Source organism: Scophthalmus maximus, chromosome 2, assembly GCF_022379125.1.
Source record: "Scophthalmus maximus strain ysfricsl-2021 chromosome 2, ASM2237912v1, whole genome shotgun sequence".
NCBI classification, from domain to species: domain Eukaryota; kingdom Metazoa; phylum Chordata; class Actinopteri; order Pleuronectiformes; family Scophthalmidae; genus Scophthalmus; species Scophthalmus maximus.
The window spans coordinates 9,022,501-9,046,978 of record NC_061516.1 but is presented as its reverse complement, the minus strand read 5'-3'; the positions used below and the strand labels follow the sequence as shown (position 1 = coordinate 9,046,978).

At 40.4% G+C, this 24,478-nt stretch overlaps 2 protein-coding genes and 2 long non-coding RNA genes across 7 annotated transcripts in view; 1 reads left to right on the top strand and 3 right to left on the bottom strand.

The window, feature by feature from the left end:
• Positions 1–628: 628 nt before the first annotated feature.
• LOC118301207 (collagenase 3) lies at positions 629–3,840 on the bottom strand. The gene is made up of 10 exons (XM_035626482.2): positions 3,689–3,840; positions 3,310–3,557; positions 3,002–3,150; positions 2,515–2,643; positions 2,232–2,393; positions 1,970–2,096; positions 1,699–1,832; positions 1,426–1,585; positions 1,212–1,315; positions 629–1,117 (listed from the first exon to the last, which is right to left on the bottom strand). Exons 1-10 carry the CDS (start codon positions 3,785–3,787, stop codon positions 1,008–1,010), a joined length of 1,422 nt encoding a protein of 473 aa, XP_035482375.2. The 5' UTR covers positions 3,788–3,840; the 3' UTR covers positions 629–1,007.
• A 1,086-nt stretch (positions 3,841–4,926) lies between these two features.
• On the bottom strand, positions 4,927–6,544 carry LOC118301649. Its single transcript, XR_007030404.1, has 4 exons — positions 6,473–6,544; positions 5,969–6,098; positions 5,723–5,858; positions 4,927–5,608 (listed from the first exon to the last, which is right to left on the bottom strand). It is a non-coding gene; the product is annotated as an uncharacterized LOC118301649 (long non-coding RNA).
• A 4,961-nt stretch (positions 6,545–11,505) lies between these two features.
• Positions 11,506–16,915, top strand: LOC118300954. Of its 2 annotated transcripts, none has more exons than XR_007030320.1 (4): positions 11,506–12,103; positions 12,503–12,646; positions 13,063–13,731; positions 16,639–16,915. It is a non-coding gene; the product is annotated as an uncharacterized LOC118300954 (long non-coding RNA). The 2 variants fall into 2 exon arrangements; XR_004790190.2 differs by having other exon boundaries at positions 11,507–12,388.
• Positions 16,916–17,928: 1,013 nt separating this feature from the next.
• The window catches only part of acer3 (alkaline ceramidase 3), a 9,187-nt gene continuing 2,637 nt past the window's right edge, over positions 17,929–24,478 (bottom strand). Inside the window, exons 1-11 of one of the 3 annotated variants that reach the window (XM_035625893.2) lie at positions 23,661–24,478; positions 23,341–23,451; positions 23,095–23,147; positions 22,852–22,904; positions 22,564–22,645; positions 22,420–22,455; positions 21,189–21,247; positions 20,961–21,062; positions 20,691–20,795; positions 20,546–20,591; positions 17,929–20,426 (exon numbers count right to left, since the gene is read on the bottom strand). The exon at positions 23,661–24,478 is cut by the window's right edge and continues 1,174 nt beyond it. In XM_035625893.2, the coding sequence (XP_035481786.1) occupies positions 20,373–20,426; positions 20,546–20,591; positions 20,691–20,795; positions 20,961–21,062; positions 21,189–21,247; positions 22,420–22,455; positions 22,564–22,645; positions 22,852–22,904; positions 23,095–23,147; positions 23,341–23,428 (678 nt within the window). In that variant the 5' untranslated portion in view covers positions 23,429–23,451; positions 23,661–24,478 and the 3' untranslated portion in view covers positions 17,929–20,372. Of the gene's footprint in view, positions 20,427–20,545; positions 20,592–20,690; positions 20,796–20,960; positions 21,063–21,188; positions 21,248–22,419; positions 22,456–22,563; positions 22,646–22,851; positions 22,905–23,094; positions 23,148–23,340; positions 23,452–23,593; positions 23,633–23,660 lie in introns of those variants that run through there. The other 2 variants (XM_035625892.2, XM_035625891.2) reach the window with 2 other exon arrangements.

The following is a 24,478-nucleotide window of genomic DNA, read 5'->3' as shown; positions in this document are numbered from 1 at the left end:
GCCCTTATATATAAAATGTATGTCTGAAAATTATCTTCATTTCTTTGATGAGCACAAAACATAAATAAATGAAAATCATACAGAATTATGGTCTTAGAAGTTTGAGGAAAAATCATCTAATACATCAAAATATCCTCAAGAAAATAATCTCTTCCAGCAGCACACAATTGTTTACAAGAGTATAAAGTTCTTCACAGATCTAACCTCCTAAATTGATATCAAACTTCAGCAGATTGATGGATTTAGCTATGAAATTTACAAAATTTTCTTCCCGGGGAGCATGCCCCCGGATCCTCCTACAGCGTCTGACGTCCACCACCATATTCTCTCGGGAATCCTTTGGGAAACACTGAACCATTCAAAGGAGTCTACAAAAGGTGACTTATTGAATGTTACATGAGGCTCTTTGCAATCGTGTGGGTTTTTTGGGGGGGAGGTGCAATTCCCTGGCTCCGCCACTGTTTATATGTGCTTTAATGTTCTTCTTTCAAGTGTTATGATTGTTTTGTTAAGCATATCAGATTCCATTTATTAATGTATATTGGGTTTTAAATTGCCAATATATTTTACCATGGCAAAGATTACATTATCTTAGGATCCACATACAAAATATCACCAAAAATGTAAATGTATTGTAACAATTTTATTTGCTAATTCATGTACAAATGAATCTTGACTGTGTCACATTTTTGTGAACAATTTGCATACATGCAACTTCAAAAACTTCATCAAACACAAAGTTAAAGCAGCAACAAAAATAACAACTGCAATAATAAAACAGTGAATATTGCATCAATAAAATAAATATGATCTAATGTTAAATTAATTTAAAACAGTGTTTACAAAATCAAAAAAATGCTGTGAAAAGGTGCTTTTCTCTATACCAGTAAACGTGTAAAAAAATATATATATTATAAAATATATCATTAGATATTATGGACAATTTTCAACTTGTTGCCTTCATTGTCTTTCAGATGAGCTACATTAACAGCCTATAGTAAACTGGGCTAATAGTTATTGCAGGGTAAGAAGTAGCTGTTACTGAGCACACGGAACAACCTGCCGCTCCTCATGCTGTACTCAAACATAAAGGGTCCACTGTAGATGTAAGTAAAACCTGCAGAACACAAATGTTACATGTTAGTTCCTGTTTCGGGTAAATCCTGAAGTCTTGTCTCAGAAACGTACGAAAGAGCTTGAATGCCACTCACCTCTGTACTGGAAAGCTGCAGTCACCTTGCTGGTCAGTCCAGAGAAGGTCTGATCCACCGGTTTGGGTAATCCCTGGTCCATAGTTTTCTTGGCTTCATCATAACTGAAAGAACATATATGGTTATTAGAATGACCATCATTTAGAAATCTTCATCAACATAATACATAAATCAGTCACCTTGACTAATTGGAGGTCACGTGATTTGTACATACCTGTAGTAATTACTGCCAACAAAGAAGAGAGTCTTGCCAGAGTCCACGTCATAGAGAGCAGCATCGACTTTCTCCACAGTTTTGGGCAGACCAAAACTGGAAATTGACTTTGGATAGCCTTGTGCAAGATCATAGCCACTGAAAGACCACACTCTGCGATCTGTAAAGAAGAAAAATGAAGAGAAAGGATTTTTTAGTTAATGTAAGTAATGATAAATGATAGAATTGAAAGCAGTGCGTTTGGAACATTAGGTGGACACAGAGAACACATACCTTTAAAGAGTAGGACCCTGTCTAAGTGTTGGCTTTCATAAGCAGCATCGATATTGACAGGGGCATTGGGCCAGAAGTTTGTAATGAGACTTTGCTGAGCTTGGGCACTCTGAGGGTAGCTACGCCAAAAGAATCTGAGATCACAAACACACACACACACACACACACACACACACAAACATAAATAAGTTCAATTGCCTGTTCATGGTTGAAGGACAACTCTCAATAAACTTCAGCATTCAGATATTTGAGCATCCAAGGTCTTTAATACCTGTCCTTGAAGAAAAACAAATCTCCTCTCAGGGTGACGACAGCATCCAAGACCATGGTTGAATCACAGGCATCAGGGGTGGTGGGTGATGTTGGTCCAGGATTAGGATCCTTTTTAGAGTTTGGACCTGTAGGTTAAATAAAACCAGTATCACATTGCATTGAAGTCATGTGAACTCACTGATGTTAATGCAGCAAGTCCTTCATCATGGATTTTGGCCAAGTGTTGGCAGATAGCAATTGTCCAGCCAGTTAGTACTAACCATAGAGAGACTGGATGCCGTTGACATCATCACGAGGCAGAACAAAGGTGTCAGGGTTACTGTATGTGTACACAGGGTACATGAGCGCACCAGGATCATTAGAGTGAGACAAGCCCAGGGAGTGTCCAAACTCATGGGCAGCAACCAAAAAGAGGATGTAGCCTACAGCAGAAGACACAGATTTACAGGTGAGTTACAGCTCCTCTCAGTTAAATCACGTCACATTCACTGCAGAGTAGTAAGTAAAATAAAACACCAATGTCTGCCTGAATAGCAAATTTACCTTCATCGGAGCGGAAGGTGAAGGTCTCGTCTTCATCAAAATGAGCATCTCCTCCGATGCCAGGACCTGGGGCGAAGGCGTGAGCAAGAGTGCCATCAGGGCCATCAAAGGGGTAATAATCTCCATGAGCTGTTGAGTGAGAGAATATTCAGATCAGATTTTCTCAACTTCATACAAAATAAAACTAGAAAAGGCAGTTTCTGCAGAGATGTGGTGTGAATGCTGGTTGTTGAAAGCCTGACGCTAAACGGGATTGCTGGCTTGAATATGGATGAAGAAGCTGAACGAGCATGAAGAGTAGGAAAAGTTGGAAATGGTAACGATTGCGATTGCGAAAAAAGTACGAAAGTTATGAAAAAGTTGAATGCAAGCCAGAATGTCTTCCTTGAGGTGAACGTTTTGATGTTTGAATTAAGTTTCTAGGTTGAGAGAAAGAGAGAGAGAGAGGGAGAGTACTCGGAAACAGCTCTGTTTCTTTTGTGCTCACATTGGCGCCCAAAGGAGATCATGATGTCAGCAGTGCCAGTGTAGACTCTTGTAAACCTCAGGGGAGTGACTTTGGCCCAAACCTGCAGCGCTCTCTCTATGGAGTCATCCACCTCTGATCTGGCCATGTCAGGTGTGTAGTTCTCAATCCTGTGGGACAGAAATGTAGTAAACAGGGTTATTATATAGACTCAAAACAATTACTCTGGCTCACACATCCTCTCTTCTAATCATTCACCAGTTTATACTTCATATTGCCACATGTTTTCCTAAAAGTTAGTTTTCTAACGCATTCTTCTGGTCATTCACCTGTAGGTAAGGCTGTTTCCCCCCCACTTGAAGTTGCTTCCAGTTATGGAGAAACGGGCGATTTTGCCATCTGGAACGCCACAGCGGGGCTTCTTCATCATGGCAATGGTGTCAGGGTCCGGCGTCCCGGTGACCCGGAGATGAAAGAATCTCTGCATCTCAGCCAGCTTCTTGGTCATCGGGCTGATCCCTCGTCTGACAGTTGGGTTGCTGTCCTCTGCTAGGTTGAAAAATTTCTTCAGGTAGCTCTGCAAGAGAAAACAAGAATTGGATACTTGATACTTGATACTTGATACTGATACGCGATACATCAGCTGTACTAGACTAAAAATGGAAAAAATAGAAGACATGCACAAAGAAGCAAAGCAAGCACACATACCTCTGCAAAACTCTCATCTTGCTCAGTAACCTGTGATATTGGCAGACAGTAAACTGCAACTGCCAGGCTCAGCAGAATGCTCAGGTTGAAAGTCTTCATGTTTCCCTGTTGGATATAACTCTACTGTGCCAGGCTGCTGTTATATAGTCTGAGGACTGGCCATGTTGAGCAACTAGGATCTAGAGTCAGTGACTCAGAAAATATTCCATCAATGGACAATAGAGGAAGTCAGACTTTGCTCAAAACAAACTCTTTAATTCAGATGACACAGACAGTGGTTGTGCACTTTACACTGCATATTGATTAAAACAAATTCACATGTTTTACATGAGGAATCAAAATAAGTCCCTGTCTAACCACATGTATATATTTAAAAATATATATTTTAAAATCTGTATTTGCATCTGTATGTGAATCAGAATACGGGGACAAAATACCTTGTAACAAAAAAAATATCCAAATTCCATCTGTTTAGAAACATGATACAACCAAAAGCTCCAGAAGCACTATTAAATGAACCTCATGGTGATCTTGTTTTTAATTTGACTGTTTTGTTTGGGTGCTTTTTTGAATGATACTCCTTAGTTTACTGTCTTCAATAGCTGCACCCTTGAGTCATAGACTCTCTTCTCCAGCTCTCATGCTGACGCTATTGTTGCCTCGTCCAAGGTAATGACATCACAGTGCATTGTAAACAAGCACAGACATGATGTGTCACGTCAACATAAAATCCCCGTTGCCAATGATATGTCATCTCACTTCATTCAAGGCTGCTTGACAAAAGTCAAGCAGCCTTTTCATTGCATGTATTAATGTGAGTCAATTATGGGAAACTAGATCTTTTTTGCTGTAACTTCCATTGAATTGATGAAAAAATCAAATCGGTTAATTCTGTCAAATATATGGTTGCTGTACTGCATAGGCATTTTAAATGCTTTTTCACCTGGTGGAGGAGCTTCGTGATTTGTCTGTAAAAATCCATAACCGCTTTATCTAAATGCAACTGTTAATGGAAAGATACATTGTGGTTAGTGTTACCTAATATTGGACACTGACAGGGAGAGCAATCATTTTGTTGTGAAATGTATTTTCTCACTGAAAGGGTAGAACTTTGTCTATGTGTTGTCCTGCATGCCGGTTACAATGTACTCCCCAGCCAGGTGTGTCTCATGACACCAGTAAATGCATCATGGTTGAACAATTTAAACCCACATTGGATGAGAAATAGGAAACACAGGTGACAACACGCCCTTCTCTTTTACTCACACGGGAAATTCATAAGTTGTAATTACATCAACACATAACAAAGAAGTAATCTGGTGTAATAGATAGCAATGGGAGCATTTTTCAATAGCATTAGATAACTGTGGCATCATATTAATAGTTAACGCACCACTAAGTACATGAACTTCATTAGAATGTGTGCCTGATGAAATTCTGGAGATTAATTGTGAATGTACTATTGCCAGTCAGTCTGTTTATCTAGAAAAAGAAATGCCTTTGATTAACTATAAACCTAATGCACTTTACACTACATTTCATTACAGATGATAAGCATTGCATGCACTACTTTACCATATAAAATGTGTACAGGAAAGTATACTTGTTTGCTTTCCTGCCTAGACTTAGATGAGAAGATCCATACTACTCTTATATCTGTCCATTTAGTAAAACACTTCAGCCAGCAGGTCGTAAGCTTAGCTTAACAATAAGTCTGGAAATGAGGAAAGGGCTGTGGGAAACGGTATCATCTTTCATACTTCCAGCACTCGTGGCCGGTGAAGAACACAGTGTAGCGGCCATTTCTGAAATGAAGAGCAGCACCTGAAGATTTTATACTGGAGGGGAAGCCCAAGTCTGAGATGTTTCCAGGAAAGTCTTCCTCAAGTTTCAACTGCTTCAGCATCCAGTACTGATCGCCTGAAACACAAACACTACTGTCACATATTTGCAAATATATTTCCTTTTTACGACCCATTCAAGTTTATATGTTTTTTCATTCAAATAGTCTATTGGGATAGTCTTTAATTTTACCTTTGAAAAACACATTTACATTCTTTTCACATCCACATAGACAGCATCCAAGAAGGGAGGAACACAATTTGGCCATAGACAGTTGATCAGAGTGATTCCTCTTCCATCAAACTGAGGATGTTTGCGCCACATAAATCTGAAAGGACAGTAAGTTACATTGTTTTTTTCCCATTACCATTACCCCAGAGAGACATAAGGTCTGTCTGCCGGGCTTCATTATGTAGACAAACTGGCACAGTTACCTACCTGTCTTTGAAAAACAGGACCTCCTGTTATAACTCTGTTACAGCACCAAATGACAAATCTGGATCACATTTATCAGGTGTTCTTGGAGGGGGCTTTTGTGAGAATAATGAAGCGAAATTGGGACTGATACCTGCAGGCAAGCCAAGAAGGAAATGTGCCTTGTTTACAAAGAAAACAAGACCCCGCACTTTGAAATGTTCACATTTTCTTTTCAAGTAAAATCAAATAAAATCTTCAGAGATAGCATTAAGAGATTTAGATTTCCAAATAAAAATTGTCGTTGCTGGACGAATGACGAAATCTTTGAAACAGGATGCTGTGGTTTGTTTGAGCTGGTTTCCCACGCACTTGCTGCATGTTTACTCATTATTCCTCGGCACACCTAAACTGTCAATATTTTTTGTGCTAAGCTACTTATATGGTCAGTCTCACAATGAAACCATAACGAATGTGATGTTTTTCATTTTCTATTTTGCTGGTTTGAAAAAAAAAAGGATCAGCTACCTTTCCGAATCCAAGCAGTGAATGAATCCTTTTCAATCTAGCTAAACTCACCATACAGGTGTTGGATGTCTTTGACATCGTGGAAGGAGAGCTGCAGCTCATAATTGGGGCCAAAGTTGGATGATGGGTACATGATTTCTCCACGGTCAGCTGAGTGGGGCAGGCCGAGTGCATGGCCAAATTCATGAGCTGCCACAGCAAAAAGGTTGAAACCTTAGGCAGGAGCAGAAGCCATGTAAGGGTTTCATGGTACAGAGAGTACAGGTTGTTAAGATGCATAAAGCAGCTGACATAGGTAAAGATAAATGTAGTGTAGTGAAAATCTGTTAACACAAGATAAAGTCGAATCTCCCTCTACTTCAGATGTGGTTTCACTGTGGGCAGTATATCAGACAGGTGGCTGATTTGAACATTATTTTACCTGCATTAAAAGTAGTAAGTGTGTTTACAGTAAACACTAGTCCTTTAACTTGAAAATATATTTTGGTCATGCATTGGTGGAAAAATAATAGGAATAATAACACTTTTATGGGGATAAAATGCCATATTAAAAATAGCATCTGTGGCATCTGCACAGAAACAATTCTACAAGCATTTAGCAAGATTTGTGGACCTGTGGACAAGGTACACAGTAGTTTGGGGTGCTTTCAGTGAGGTTAAAAAACTCAGAACTCAGTAAATCACTAATATACCACTCAGGCTGAGATAAAGGGGCTACTGTATATACCTGTTGAGAGCAAATAACATGTATAACGTGACAAATACGTCTGCAAACTCCAGGTCAGCCTCAGATGGCACAGCATGGGGCGGTGAAGGCAGGTCTGGGGTTCGGAAAGGCAAGCCCGTCACGAGAGCCTGGCCAGGCATCAGAAGAGTCAGAAGACTCAGCCAGGGCATCTTCATGTTTGTCAGGAGTCACGGCGAGTCAGTCTGACTTTGAGATATGCAGCTGCTAGTACACAGGGCTGTATGCAAAGTTGCAGTGGGGACCACCTGTTGATTATGTTTAACTGCTCCTGTCCCAACAAGTGCACATTGGCTCTGTGCAAAACGGGGTCTTCTTCAATGTCTCCTCAAAAAATTCATAAAGCTTATCAGCAACATATTTGGTCTTGCATTCAGATTGAGCAATATACATTTTTACAGCATTCTTAACCTTGGGTAAGAAACCCCCCTATAAGGTTCATGGGACCTGCAGAGCTGCCCTATCCTGCACGTGGACTATGGGAGAGTCACTCTCCTGTTTCGCTTCTTACAAATATCTCACTATAATGCACAAGTGCAATACATTATTGTGATACAGTGATACACAGTGTGTGTGTGTGTGTGTGTGTGTGTGTGTGAGTGTATTCACATATGTTTTGCAAGTGGAAAATGTTGATTTGCATACATGTGTACAGTGTTATGGAATATTACTGTGATATTTTATAGCAGCAGAAAATTGAGTGGTTCGAACACAGATAGACACTATGGCTCATGGCCTACTTTATTGTCTATGGTGAAAAAAATGATGATTTATTGTGTTGCAGCCTTTATTACTTTCACCGATAAGAATCCTGACACATTTGGAAATTCTCAAATATAATGTTACTGGGGATAAATGTGTCTAATGTAGCAAAGACACGTAACACAGCAGCCAAGACATTTAACACAACTTTATTTATGACACATTTTAAAAAGGAAACAAATAGAAAAAAAGCAACAACACAAGAAATGTTTCATTCACACTCTATAATTATGGTAACACTGACTAAAAAGTCATCACCAGAGAGCCATCCTCCCGCAGCGAGCACAGGACCTGCCTGACACCCCAGACAGCCTTGTAACCATCTAAGTTGTTGGTCAGTCTGAAAAAAGCAAGTTTAACTCTCACAGGCTGCCAACAATCCCCTCAGATAGAGGACTGGATCAGTCCAGCCTGCTCCCAGCATCTGGTTCTTTCAGCTTTTCCAGATCACCAGCCTGGCAGTCGCAAAAACAAAATTCATCAAAACCAGTTTTGATAAATTTTGAAGTTAAAGATAAAGTTTTTTATTTTGTTTAAAATATTCTGTGCTAAGAAAACAGTGTTAACATTATTTTTAAACAGCAACTTGGCTGCAGTCAATGATTAATTATATTGAATTGAATTAATGAATTTAATACCATATGCTTTGAGAACTCTGGACCAAATAGCCTCTGTGAAAGGTCATGTCTTCCCTTTACAGTATGATTAGTGCAGTGCCTGGTCAAAACATGCCCGTGTGACTGTGCGTGTTTGAAACATGAATTTGCATTTCCTTCTAAAAGTGCTGTCTGAATACTGATGCTGAAAAACAGAGCAGTTGAAAGTACAGTGGGTGACATCACCCACTCAATGCTGATTGGCTGCAAATCTGTGATATCAGCCACTTTTTTCTCTGATCTCCTCTGCTTTTCAACCAATCAGCATTCAGTTAATATTCCAATGGTACAGTACACTGCCTCTGGGAAAACCACTGAATGCTGATTTGCTGAAATTCAGGGCAGATCAAAGGACAATGCATGATGTCACCACATGTGCAACTAAAACTTGTCCTTGGTCTCACCAAGCGATGGTTGAGGCCGTGCTAAGAGATCGCAACATGCATGGTTGTACATTCTTCTTCATCCTTTCAATGGCGGCTGGCAACCAGCATTACTGGGGGTTTTTGGTCAGGAATGTTCCTTTTCCTCTGATAGAGGGAGATATTAAAATGTGGCGGAAAAGTGACAGAAAAGAGATAAATGTTGTGAAGTGTTTTTTATTGCAGTGCTTGTTTGCTTTTTACAACAAATATATTGTTCGTTTTGATAGGTTCGACCCCGAACCCTTACCCTAACCACCATTCAACCCTAACTATAACTAAATGAAATGCAGCATTTAAAAGCTTAAAAAGTGTAAAATCATAGAAAATATGTGAGGGGCCCTGCAGAATTCTGACATGTAGAAATTGAAAACACAGAAGATGAACCACCCTGAATCACCATCCTCAGGTGTGACCGACCAAATCAGCGCTCTTGGGTTAAATGACCTCAATTGTAACCCGGTCTTGTATGGGGGATAGACCATTTTTTTCCATCTCGAGCTTCTTGCAGAAGAATCTTACACAATACTAAGAGCTGAACTGCTTAATTTACTAATTCACCACCATGGGAAAAGTGGGACGGTCTTGGGCCTGAAACTCCCAGGCTGGAAAGTGGCCCCACTCCGGCCCTGCATGACGCTATTGATGCTGCTAAGGGTATTGAACAAAGAAATGCATTTGTCTTTGATGAATTTAACAATTTTCCAAACCTGAGAAGAGATGTGTCTGTGTCAGAGCCTGTGCAGGGGGTGGGGCCAGCTCTCACTGCCCTTCACACACCTACTCTGAGTGGCAATGGCGCAGATAGTGAACCAGTCAGAAGTCTGGTTGTACTTCATCAAAAATCGATGGAGACCACACTCACTGTGACCCAGTTCATACTGAAAGGATTACAACCCTCTACAACGGCTTTAGGTAACTCTGTCTGTAGATATTGAGTTGTGTTACTTTTTTTCTCTGACGGGCTATAGTCCCATCACTTAACACAGTGTCTTGTATTTTATATTAGTTATTTGTTCTAAATATTGTAACAAAACATTTGTCCATTCCATTCTTTTCTCATTTTGTTTATTTGTTTAATTTTGTTTAAAAAAAAAGATCCGATGAGATTACTGTTAGTACAGAGTAGTAGTGGGAAAGAGTAGTAGTATCTTAATGATACCCATTCCTATAGTGTACTAGCCTCAATATAATGTGTGAAACCGGGCATTGTAGGTTATCCTACTCCTTCTTGAGCAACCAAAATGACAACTATAGGTTGTTTTTTGTAAAGAAATATAATGTTCCCATAACATCTGTCCCCAGGCAGCGGAAAACTGAAGCAGTGAGGAGTCAGCAAATTATAATAAAATTTAACACTGGAGCAACCATTTATGGTAGTAATTGAGGTCCCAAATCATCCTCATGAAAAAGCACCTTTATTCCTGTTTAGTCATGTATATAATGTGTTAAGAAATGACCAATGTATATGGGAACTGTCAAGTAAAGGTATAATAGTTGTATTATTGCGGTGCCAAACTGCACAGTGGTTCACCTAAATTATGTGCTGGTGCCAACCAATGTAAAAAGTTAGTCTGGGGCCCTGCCATGATAATGATAATATAACAATATAATTAAAAATCAGATATTTAACGTTGGTATTAATATAAATAACAACAATAACAATGAGTGACAGAAGTTGAAGAAAGCGGAGTATAAGTTTAATTAGAAGAAAGAAAAAGAAGATGAAGATGAAGACAGAAAAGAGAAGTTGAACACTTCTTCTAAAACTTAAACTACACTTGTTCAAAGATGGCACAAGATATAAAGGTGAATAATACATGAACTGCGATGGAGAGGGAGAGAGAAGGAGAAGGAGACGGCTTTTAAATCACCATTAACAAGAGGGTTACAACTGTGGCTAATGCTGCTGCGCCGGAAATCACGGTCGCGCCAACAAATAAGCAGATGCGCAAGGTGCGAGCCGTGCATTGACACAGGCCGTAGCGAGGCACTCCTGAGAACGTAATGATCTGCGATTGAAAGCACTCAGTTATGATAGCTTCCACACCGGGATCTTCTAGAAGCAGCATTACTTTCAGCTTCTTCCTCCCAAACTTCTCCTGAAGCTCAGTTATCACATTCATAGCCACGTCCTTGGGGCTCATGTCCAGGGCTTTTCCCAGCGGGAGTCCTTCCACTGTCTTGTTTACCAGACGTTGTGTGTGTTTGACCCACTTAAACTCTCTGAAGCTTTTAACTGCGCCGGCCTTCTCCAAGACTTCCAGGGTCACCATGGCAACAAACGTCCGCTGATTATTTTCTGCACTTTTGGATTCTTTGGCATTTGTGTTGTCCTGCACAGTGTCTGCTCTGCGTTCCGAAATGTCTTCATCCATTGTGTTTGCAATCTCTGAATTGGGTGTACGATCTGAGTGAAGCAAATACAATCTCCCATCTAACTTCAAAGGGTGCAAAATGTATTTCATCTCTCACAAATTGGCTTTGATCTCATGACGCCATGGAATGCTTTTGATGTTATTATGCAATGTGCTACGTCAAACACAAAGAGAAATACAGGGAGCGTACATCCACGCACGCACGCACAATCCCCACGCTGGGTCGAGGAGCGGCACGCTTCAGCAGGATCCTCGGCTTTCCTCACCTGGTTTTACTTTCAATCTAAAATGTTCTCAATATGTCCCTCTAACTTGACTTTCTTCAACTCCCCTCGGCCTGGTAGCTCATTTCATTTGCTCTGCCAGACTACGGTCTGGACCCCCTCCATTCGAAAGTGATTTCCCTTCGGCAGAAATCTTGCCGGTCCAATCACAAACCAATTATATATAATTTGATAATGCCATAACGCAGAGCAAAGCCACTTGTGTTATCAACCAAGGCTGCCACCGATGAATGAGCATTTGACTTAAAATACCCAATATTTTGAAATTTCTCCCACAAAAAAAACAACTTTCCTGCTGAAAGTAAATGCTGACTGGCTGAAAAGCAGACCAGATCAAAGTAAACTGCGCAGGATGTCAGAAATGGCTACATGCAGACAGACATAGTATGATAATACTTTTATTTTTTCCTATATTAAATATAAGTATTATTAATAATAATAATATCATTTAGGATAATTGATAGAGAAGCTGGAGACAGTTGAGTATAAGTTTAATTAGAAGATAAGGAAAGAAGAAAAAAGAAGTTGAGAAAAGAGAAATTGAAGACAGCTGAATAAATGCTGAATTTGCAGAAAAGGAAAGTCAGTTCACAAAGTGCTTTCCAAGGCAGCCATTCAAACAAATAAGTGATACAACCATCAGGACTATAGAGAAGAGTTTAAAAAAAAGTACAAAGGAAACAAACATTCAAGTAAAATTATAAAAGTACCTCTTAAGTAGGGACTTGAGTCAGCCAACCTGATTTGCTCTGACAGATCATTCAAATGTGCTGTCCCATGTAGTTTCAGCCGGGTCTCTTGGAAAGATTACCGGCCGCTGTCCAAAAATGTCAAGGTACGAGCCAGTGAGTAGTGTACTAAAAGGCTAAAATGATGACAGCCCACAACAGTGGTGCCCACGAGCATCTGCTCGCCCAAAGGCAGCCGGTAAGTCACCCACTTGCTTCTTTGATAAGTTTAACATCATACTAGGAAATACTCGCTGACCTTCACAAAAAGTGTATTGGATTACAAGCGCTTACAGTCCCTACAGAACAGTACAATAATCTAGCAATGCTCTCTGGTTAACTAACTGTATGATAAACGGAGCAATGTACATGTAGCCAATACATTTTTAGATAACAGAATGTATTGCTTTCTGTGTGGGTGGGGGGCCCACATATGTTCAAACGTATGTAGGGCCCGGGGGCCCTACCGGCCCGAACGGTTCCACAGTCCATGCAATCAACAATGGAGAAAAACATACCACTTTGGCGGCAATGGGAGGAAGAGTTCCTCTTTACAACTGTGAAAGAAAAGAGCGTATAGGTGTAAACATACATGTCTTATTTTTGGGACGACAGTGGCCACGGCGAAGCGGCACAACATAGAGACGCACTTCAAGTACATGCCACAAGGCCTTCTATGCTAACTACCCTCCAGGTACCTCATTACGGGCAGAAAAAGCCTGTGAGTAAAGGCAGCTTTGGGCCTTTTTTCACCAGGCCGGTGAAAAAATCTCAAGCAGCAACGGAAGCTTAATTTAGAGCTCTAGACCTGGGGGCAAATACAATCGCAAGAGGGGTGTCAGGTATGTCCGAGGACTCAACAGTGCGGCTGGATCAGATCTGAGTATGTGCAGGTGGTTTAACATCCAGTGCGCCATGCAAAGGCGACCCAGATTTTCCCTACATTTTCTACATCCCCACTGCATCATTCACCAGCCGGCCATATGTGACGGGCTTTGATCATGTAATGATGCCGGTTGTGACCATCATTAAGTCAGCATCCGCTCCGAAGCTAAACAACACAGGTCGTTTAAGGTTATGTTGGAGGAGCTGACAAGTTGAATACGGTGACCTGCTGCGACACACTGAAATCCAGTGGCTCAGCAGGGGTGAAATCAAAGGGTCCCTGGAGTCCAGAGCAGAGGACGCCTCACTGCGTCAGGACACCGCGGGGGAACTGGACCGTGCATTTTTTGCAGACATCCCTGGAAAACAACCATTGGAACTGTAAACTGCAAAGCACAGGTAATACCGTTTCCGACATGTAAATGCTTTTGAAGCCAAGGTGAACATTTTCTCAGTGCATTTACAGAAAGCTGCACTCTCCCTCTGTGCAGTTAGTGCTGAATGACAATGCTTCTGCATGTGGGGCTTTGGACAGGGCACTCTGCTCTTATAGACTGGGACAAGAGTTTGATGCATGTGAACATGACGTGTATTGCTGAGCAACTACAACTACTGTAAGTGCGGCATCCAACTTGGATGCTGGTGAGGTAGAGCTGGAAATCCTCATGTTGGAAAGGGACATTCACCTTTCTAACATCCACCGAGAAAGTGACAAACAATTCCTGTTTTGCCCGTCCTATCCCGTGTGAACAGTCGACTAACACAAAACCTACATTGTAGGTCTTCACTTGAGATAACAGTAGATACAGCCAGCAGCCAAAGCTGGAATCAAGTGAAAACAAGGAATTAATTAAGCGCAAGTGAAATACAATGAACAATCAATGTATACCCATTCTACCTTTAAATGTACGGTAACACTTTAAAAGCAAGAAAAAAAAACCATGTCAACTGCTGAAAAGAATGCCCAGAGCTTCAGCTGTGATGTCAGAACAAGCAGTGTTTCCAGCATATGCTATCGTTCAACTGATCAGCCTCTCGGCAACTTGGGCATTCCCAACATGAGTCATCTCAGGTGGGATGAGGAATCGCTCAGATTGAGACTGTCTCACACACCTTAAGCAGGAACATAGCCTCAGCGACTGGTTACATTCTAATCAGGAGTTTCGGCAGGTACAACAAACTTTGAGTCAAAGGAAGTGGGGGCACTGGGAAAAACCTGCTAATGACACTCATTAAGACTATTACACACATACTGTCCCTGTGGGCCAAAACTGGATTTGTTGTTTCCAAGAAAAATCTGTAACAGTATATGAATGATGTGCTGTTGTCTTGCAACAGTTAGGTTTGATTTAAAGTTACGCTTTATGATGTCTTTTTTTTCCAGCATGCATACACAATATGGTTCACGTTACTTTTTGCGCACTGCTGAAACTGAAATGAAATGAAAAGCCTTTTGAAAAGATTGAAAGGCATAACTTGTTAAAATAATTGATATTTCCTCCTGTTTGGCAACATGAGGATGAAATAATAAATTGTTTAAAAGTTAGTACTGCTAAACAGGCACATATGACACCAAATATCCAAACACACTAATCCACAAGTGGTTTCAGCTGGGAAAAGAAATTAGATGTCTGTGTGAGCTAGGGTTAGTGTGTGTGTGTGTGTGTGTGTGTGTGTGTGTGTGTGTGTGTGTGTGTGTGTGTTTGTGTGTGTGTGTGTGTGTGTGTGTGTGTGTGTGTGTGAAAATCAGATCGCTGATTGAAGTATTGAAGTGCATGCAGCTCCCCAGGGAAACAGTGCACATACTGTTTTATGGCATTATCAAAACAGGCATATATGGTACTGAACATCAGAATCAAAAGCCCAGTTTGAATTATCCCATTTAAGATATGCAAGATATGCTTAAAACAAAGAGAACTACTCTGTAACGTGTGCGTGTCTGTGCGCGTGCTTGCGCTGGCGTGTGTGAGAAACCAATGAACAGAAAGATGACTTGGCTTATCACAAATTACTCTGAGACTAACAAGTTGGGACTTACAATTTAGGCACTTCATTCAGACTTGGAAAAAATGGCTAATTAAATGAAAAAAATTATACATTTATGAGAAGGCAAGAATGGCAAATTTAATAAGTATAATCAGCAATTCTTTTGAACAGCTATGAAAGGCTGCGGAAATGCTGAACTTTAAAGTGTACCCAGAAATTGAAATTCTCTGTCGCTACAACAGATTTCCATTAATTAGATTTAGATATTAGATATTCGATAGTGTGAGATCTGTGTAGATAAAAATATGATTTTAACTTGAGAGCACAAAACACAGAACCGACATTCTAGCACGTAATCCGTCTCTTCGTTGTGATTCATTATTGTATTGTCATATCAGTAGGTGGCAGTAAATTGTTGCTGTGACTCATAGAGCAAATGATAGATGGATGGATGGATGGATGGATAGATCTACTACTACTGATGCCCAGCTGGTAAATTCCAGTGTTACAGCAGCAGATGTCACACACCTCACAAAATATACAAAATACAAATGTGAAAATATACAGCTAAAAAGTGCACTTTACAACTTTTTCCAGATAATTAACAATACAAGACCTTCATGAAACAACTTAAATCATACATAGAAACTTGTCCAGCCAACTGGTACAACCACCACCTCCGTTCTAAGATTTTTTTCTTTGTTTGCTTTAATCCCAGTTCCTTGTGACCACATCATTTGACGAAGGGACTCAGTGACTTAACGAGAAAATCAGTGACTAGCCCTTGGAATGACAAGTCTAGCTGACGCATATTCAACACAGACAGCCCACAGTGTTTTCATCATCCTTTTATAGGCCTTTTTAAGTCATTGATGCAGTACACGCAGTACTGATCGGTACTTCTTTAAATTGGTGACAGTTTACTCACACCCTGCAGGAAGTGGGTTGCAGAGTAATGTTGTGTCAAGATAGTGATGTTTGGTCACTCTGTGAAACAGGAAGCTCGCAACTGACATAATTATACCTAGCACAACAACAATGTGTGTGTGTGTGTGTGTGTGTGTGTGTGGACTACGAATGTGCATGTGTAAAATGAGGGTTCAATCACTTGTCTCAACTATTTGCATTGATGTATTATAGGAAAAATGTATTACATTAATATTGTAATGCCACATACAGTAAGTGCCAATATCACTGACCTTTGATGTGAACATTTTCCATGCCACAGCACTCGAAAGGAGGATAATTCTAAAATGAACTTTGTACACCACCATAAAACATAAAATTGCTGAAGGATATTGTTTGTTGTATCAATCGTAGGGCAGGCGCAGACCGCTGTGTTACACCTCCTTGGGTATCTTTCTGTCGGGATTCCTGTTAAGTGGGAGTTTAAGGTGTCTAAGGTGAACCCAGGTGTGGACAAAGACATGCAGGCAGGTCAACTTAATCAGAGCAGGTTTTTATTTATAATTAAGAGATCAGCGGGAAAACTGGGTCGGACCAGATGAGGGGGGAATCCAGGGGAGAAAATTCAATTCAATTCAATTTTATTTGTACAGCGCCATATCACAACATACATTGTCTCAAGGCACTTAACACAGTGAGGTCAATATTACAATGTTACAGGGAAAACCCAACAAATCCCACAATGAGCAAACACTTGGCGACAGCGGAGAGAAAAAACTCCCTTTTAACATGAAGATATCTCTGACAGAACCGGACTCATTGCAGGCGATCATCTGTCTCGACCGTTTGGGGTGAGGAGAGAGAGGGGGAAGAGAGGAGAGGTGGGCAGAAGGAGGGTGAGAGGAGAGAAGAGAGAGAGAGAGAGAGAGAGGACAGTTGTACAACCGCCGTTTTGATCTCTACCAGACTGATACTTATAATTACAACAAAAAAAAATTATAATTCCCCTCTGGGGTGCAGGATTTGCGGGCCTAGAAATGTCCCTCTAACACTAATTTAATATCCTGTTCCAGCAATCCGTACACCAAGCAGCTATTACATAGCTAAATGATTTTGCATGTGTGTTTGGAGTTAGCATGAATGCAATTAATTTAAGATAGATATGCTAATATTATTGGTTATATAGGTTGTTTTTTGGGAGGTCATAAAATGCAGAATGTTGCTCACAGACATATGGTAAGGTATTTAAAACGTCGGCGCAGCTCCTTTCCGATTGGTCAAACTGACACTGTTACAAGTAACCTGGTGTTCAATCACTCCCCTCCCCACCATTTCTTGCAGATTTCTCCAAAGTGAAGTCAAATCTCTACATTCCACAAATACCTTCCCTGTTCAAATGCAGGTAAACCGCTCGTATCCCTGAGTCTCTAATGGAGGCCGTGTGCAGTGTTTGTGCCACTGCCAATATAAGACTGCCACACCTCCGAGTTCTATGAGTCAACTCAAACTCCCAAGCTCAATATTATCAACAATAACATGCACAAAACCAGAGGTGAAGAATTAATGAGTCACATGATAGTATTTCATCGATTGCTGAAACTGTGAGCTGTGAGCAGAGAAAAAACCTCAACATGTTACAAATATGAAGTGAGATACAGTGTTTGGCTTCAAAGATAGAGAAATTAAAGTTCTCCTGTAGACAAGTTGTCCGAAACGTTTTCTTTTATTCGACAATATGGGGCATCATCAAAGACTGGCACATGACTAAAGTTCAACAAAAAAGGAAATGCTCTTCTGGCATCAACACAAGTATTATCGCTTTCAGCTACAGTTAACATCAGTAGAACGGCCTGTATCGAAGCTGCTGGACACGTGAAATGAATGGAAGGCCAAAGACTCAGGCACACACTTTGCTTTAGACGCCGTTGCTCGTCGTCCTGATGCTTTCACTGCTGATACCCGGGGGGAGGGCACAGGGCAAAACACAAGGGACAACTTGAATGGTTTATGGCAAACATCAAGGCATCTTGGATTACACTGCAGGGATAGCAATAAGGCACCCTCTATGAGAGCTGATAAGCAGTGATAAGATACACTGAAGGTTTTCCACACTGACATTTGAGCAACGTTAATACTTCTCTTTCATACGTTGTACTTCTGTGCTTTTGAATGTTTGTAACACTGGGTCGAAGCAGTTGACACACTGAAACATATCAGAGTTAGTGATACGGCTTGTATGCATAATGACAAACGACTGTGTTGTCTCAGAGGATAAACCAGCACACAGCAGATTGGCAAGCCACGAGTATGCAAAGGTTTCCATATAGCAATAAGTTTGTGCATCTTCCAGTTTAACCACTACATGTCCATAATTTCACAGTAGCAAAACAAATATTGTAAACAAAAAGCCCTTCATTTAATGCCACACATCCAGCACACGAAAACTGAGGCAATGGTAAGATAGGTTTTTTTCAGTAGCTAGGTTGTATGTCAATGCACTATGGCCTGCTTGGCAATGTCTGAAATAAGATGGATATTACTGCCACCTAGTGGCTCTGTCAGAGACTGTTTCACACCTCTGCAAGGTATGTATGTGTCATTAGACTCTTCATCTTGATGCCGCAGTGTAGATAAATAAACAACAAAAATAAATTATAAATAAAACTGAGTAGTATTTTGGGGAGATGGTGACCTATCTTACCATTGTAGATAAAAGTATTTCAAAACTATTAACTGAAATCAAGAAACCATAAGATAGGGACACTATTGAGGAAGAAGGGGATAAAAAGCTTCCTGGAACTGGCAGTCTAGTATCCCATTCCAAGATGCAATCATTCACATGCATTTGGTCCCTTTAATATCCACAATTTGATTCGATTTTTTTTCTTTCTAAAACAGTTCATATTTGTTAGCCGGTTTTGATAAGGTGGGTTTCAGATATTAACATGTGCACTCATAATGCCTTCGATGCTAGCTGAACACATAATCTGCAATAATCTGGCCAGTGGTAATGGCTTGGCAACAGACTATGGACACACTGACCCGATGCATTTCCCGTGATAATTCTACATGTTTGCATTATTTATACCTGATCAAATCCAATAGATGCTGGTCCTCTGCATCTAACACATCCACAATGGAGGCTCACTGTGATTCTGACACAAGCCCAACACAAAATATGAGTTGGTTTGAAAAGAGGCTCTAAGGTCTCGGTCCTTCATTGACCATAAACTTGTGTCACTTTAACGACTGTGGAGCCTTGTAAAAGTATACAGATGTAAAAGGTGGACCGGCTTGCATTAAACCCGGTCCTGAACAAGAGGAACAGTGAGTGCAATGATGTTTTGTAAAAAAAAACTACATGTTAACACTGCATTTCTAAATATGTGTTTGTTTCTTTATGATGAGGTAAGATATTGACTCACACATTACTTGACATGAATCCCAGAGCAACTTTGGCAACAACAAAAAAAGAAACTAAGAATTCCAGGCTTGCATGTTTGGATTGGACAATGTCAAGTAAAAGATGAGGCCTGAGGCCAAACAAATGAATACGGGTCTTCCATTCAAGTCAGCTGAGCTACAATAACACAGCACCACTTTCACATTCTAGCTGGTAGTTAGTGTGTCCCATATGTAGTGAGCACATCCAAAAACAAAATGATACTCAGCTCCCTCAACTTCTTACGCAACTACACATATGCAATAGTCTTAGTTATATTTTAGTTTTGAATTTCTTAAGACTTAGGATTTAAACATTCACAGATTGGACAACAATAAATAAGCTAATATCAATTATTTGCCCCTTCCCAAATCGAGCTACCCCTTCAACAGTTACCACTGCAGTGCACTACACATCCTGTCTGCATTGACAACAAATCAAATCAAATAACAATAAAGTTACAGAAAGGCTAGTCTAATAAGTTATGATTGATGAAAAAACTTCCATTTCTCAACAGTGGAATCAGTTCTATACTGTATTTAGTAAAATCCCCACAGTGCAGAGCCAAAGGCGCTCTGGGGTGGTGTCTCAGGGTCCACCTGCCCCCTGCATGTTGGCTGAGCTCCCAGCAGTGGACACTGGCAGCTCCCTGTGGTGTGTGGGTTATGGCAGTCACCATCCTCAATCTGCTGCCCGTCACTTAACTTCAGCTCATCTTTTGTGGTTCAACGTGCAACGTGGGCCACACTCCGCACACAAACTGAACAAAGTGAGGACGGGACATGCATTAATAAATGGTTGGGGGGGGGGGGGGTGGGGGGGGGATGAGAGACCATAAAAAAAGCTAACATTTTTGCAAAGGCAAAGAGCTAGACATACCGTTATTTTTGGTCTGTACTTGAGGTAGGTTGACCTGAACTGCAGGCTAAAAGAAAAACGTTTGAGCTCAGTGTACATGAACACAACTCACCATGATAAAACTCACTGAATCTGTTACCACCTGCTACTGCAATACAAAATTTACCTGAGAAGTATGTGCAGGTAGGATCCCAGGCCTGTGAAGATGTGCCACCAGGCATGGAATTGTGTTACTACTCCTACACCAGGAGGCAGCGTTTGTCTACTGGCTCTGAGATACAGGGAAAGTGTGGACTCAGCAAATTAAATAAATGACAGAACAAAAAAATGATCTACCACAGTATGAGATTCTCCACATCTTTAAACATGGAACATGCACCTAAAATAAAATATCTAAGACCCTAAAATAAAACCCTTGAACACCACAAATCCTCACCTTAATGAGTCACAGAAGATATTGTCAATGTTCCACAGAAGGAATCCCAACAGAAAGATACCTAAGGAGGTGTAACACAACGGTCTGAACCTGGGGTACACCCTACGATTCAAACAGAAACAACAAAGAAAACCTTCAGCAAGTTGTCACTTCATAGAATATTAATGAACAACGGTTTCTTTGATATGATAATGGTTTCGATTTTAATGGTCCTCTTGGAAAACTTACCACGTAACAATGAAGATGGACCGCATCACTAGGCAGGCTACCAGAGCACCATACATGACCTAAAAGGAGGGGCAGTTATTTGACACCATTATTAAAACACTAATAACTACTATTTACTGATTACCATCAGGTCAGCAGAGCTCCAAGTGATAAACCACATGAATCTGAGAACTTTTGTTATACAAAATTATGTTTTTTTGTCTCTTAATCCTCAATTTCATTTTTTCTTGTGAAATATTGGATATTGTCATACTGCTTAAACTGTCTTTTAATTTTCACTTGTTTCATCCGGGTACATGTTTTGATGTAGACAGTGATCTGGAGCAATAAAGGAAAACCCTTTGGTTGCTCTGCACCCAAGTCATGTCCACACAAGGTCTTAAGATCCTCATTTATCCATTTGAATTCACACATTCACACACTGCTTGTTAGCTGAATGCACTCAATCAGGATCACTCTCAGTCTTGCTACTGTATGAACCACCATAGAGCACTGTTGTCAGTTAACAAAGTCAGCTCAGCAGAGTAAACAAAAGCAGCTTTGTCACATTGCCCTTACTGTTGTTAAGCAACTCACACACACAATGTGAGACTATGCAGGTACAGACACTGGGTAACCAGGACAAATGCTGGTTAATTTACATAGAAACGTTATACAACCATGTAAATCTCTCATTACAAGTTCGCTCACTATCACCATGTCCGGCCCTTATGGCATATTTTGTTTTGTCACTTAAAAAAAATACTTTTTTCAGCGTGAAAGCAGAATGCGTTTTAAAACATAAATAAAATGCTTCACCTTGACAAATACTGAGCTGTAACAAACTACAATATAACATGGGATAAAATGTTGCACTTTGCATATCTGCTTAGATATGAAATGCTACTTCACTGAACATTTAAGAGTTATGATATTGGCTATATATATAATATTAATGGTCACCAGGTGTCGTACTGGCACCAGCGTCTATGACTGAAACTAATGTTTCCTTGGCTAACACTTCATTCTCTGCTCTGGTTACCATTACACCACTGACATATTTACATGGAAAATGGTTGTAGGCTGCTATATTCATGTTATATGACCTTTAACAACCAGCATGCTATGAGCTGTTGCATGCGATGTTGGAAAGCTCAGTGTTTCCACAAGGTGAAAATGACTTACATTAGGACACGCTGAGCCCTAAAAGCAAACCTGAGTCAGGTGACCATAATACAGAGCACTCCCTTACCTGGTGAAACACCGGCTCCTTCCACTGTAAATATACCTGCAGAATTTAAACAGAAACTATTCAGGAGGACATGACGGATGCTATGTTTGATTTCTAATGTGGTACACTGTAAATTATCATGTCGTAGTGAAAGTGAATACTCACCACAGTGACTGAGACACTGAAGATTAATAATAAAGCGATAGGAAATAAACTAATGCTGTTCTCTTCTTTGAAACACTCATATCTGGAAAAAGTGGAAAGAGACACACAAGTCCAGTTGAGAATCAATTGATCCATTATATGCAGTACACTCAACAGCCACAAGAAGATGACACTGTACTTTCTTCGAATGTATCATATTATCAGCAAGGGATTCACTGGTTCAGTTTAGAGGCACAAATATCAATTCTCAGTGACCATCAGACTCGAAAAAGTGCTTTTTCTACTTACAGACAGTAGACAAAGACACACGTGCTGTAAATCATTGGCAACTCGTCCAGGAGCTGCAAATGTGAATACAGAGAAAACACATGGATGCGTCACTACAGGATGTTGTTATAATTTAGCGTTACATGCATTAAACAGATGTTTGACCTCATGTTTCCAAAAATGAGCCTGAGTCATGCAGTTTCAGCAAGGACTTGAGATGTTTATATTGAAATATTTGAATTTCACTGTAGCACTGTGGCCCACCTGCATCTCATACAGCAGCGTCATGTGGAAGCACCAGGAACCAACACCAACAGCTGGGTGAGACACAACAACACAAAGGTCAAGACATCCTGGGGGTGTTCGCATTATGACGTGACGGTGATCTGCAGTTAAGACTGCAACTGCAACGGCTGTAGTCAGTCACCATACGATGAAAAATAGAACTGATTTGCTTCAGAATAGGCACAAACGCAGAGAAAGCTAATTATGTTGTTTCACCAGACTAACCTGCAAGTCCAAGGAAAGAGCAGATGTAACGAAACTCGAGGCCTTCACGAAACGTCTGGATGGCCCCCCAAATGGGAGGAAGGATCATTATTAGGTTGCTGACAGTATTCCCTGTTCAAAAAGAAACCAGATATGATGACTTAGAGCTGGATATGACCTATGCCATGGAGCTAAGATTGAAAAGCATAGAATGCCTCTGTGAATTAATCTCACAGAAACCTGGGGCCTATACAGCGAAGCGAGTTCAACATACCCATGAGAAATATTGATCAGTGTGGATCATTGTTCTAATAAAAGAGATAGCATTATGTTTTTATTACTATTTATCGTTGTTGTCTCCTTGTGTTGTTCTGAGCTGCAGTGATAGAATGAGAAAGTAAAACACTGTCTGAGATTCTGTCAGGAATCAATAATCTTTATTGAAATAAATTTAAGCTCTAATATTAATGAGTCTTTGTGTTTATTTAGTGTGATAAACTCTCCCTCTGTTCTTTTTTAGAAACTGTTTAAATCCAGAGTGGACAACAAGAGCTCAACAGCCCACGGAAGTGAAAATCCAATTCATAATCTGAAGAAACATTTTGATTATTAGCCATAATGTCGTAACCACCCAAGGTAGACTTTCCAGCTATGAGGTTGTGAAACAATACTATGTGCAGGTTAAAAAGACTTTGTATACGGATTTTATGAAACATCATTGAAGTGAGTGAATCTGAAATTCACTTCCAGCACTGGAGCCGTTCTAAAAGTGTGCAGTCACTGTTGAGCTCGATAGCTGCTGCGCTTTACTCTAAACTCGGGATGCTGTAGAATAATTACTCTGGTTTTCCAGTGATCTCATTGGTCAGTAAATGGACTGGTGACTGGCTTTGATCTCTTATCTTGAACTTCACCTGATCTGGAGCAGTTTAGCATAAGTTGCCATGGTGATTTATGGTTAGAAGAGAACCAGCTAAGTAGGATGGAAAACCTAGAGATGAACCTGAAGTTTACTTGATAACCGCAAATCCTGCTTCGTACTACAGGCCTCAGATCACTGATTGTTGGTTATCATTTATATAAGTGATAGAAAATTAATTAGCACCTCAATTGTATGAGTCATTTTTCAAACAAAAATGTCTTAGTTCCAGATTATCGA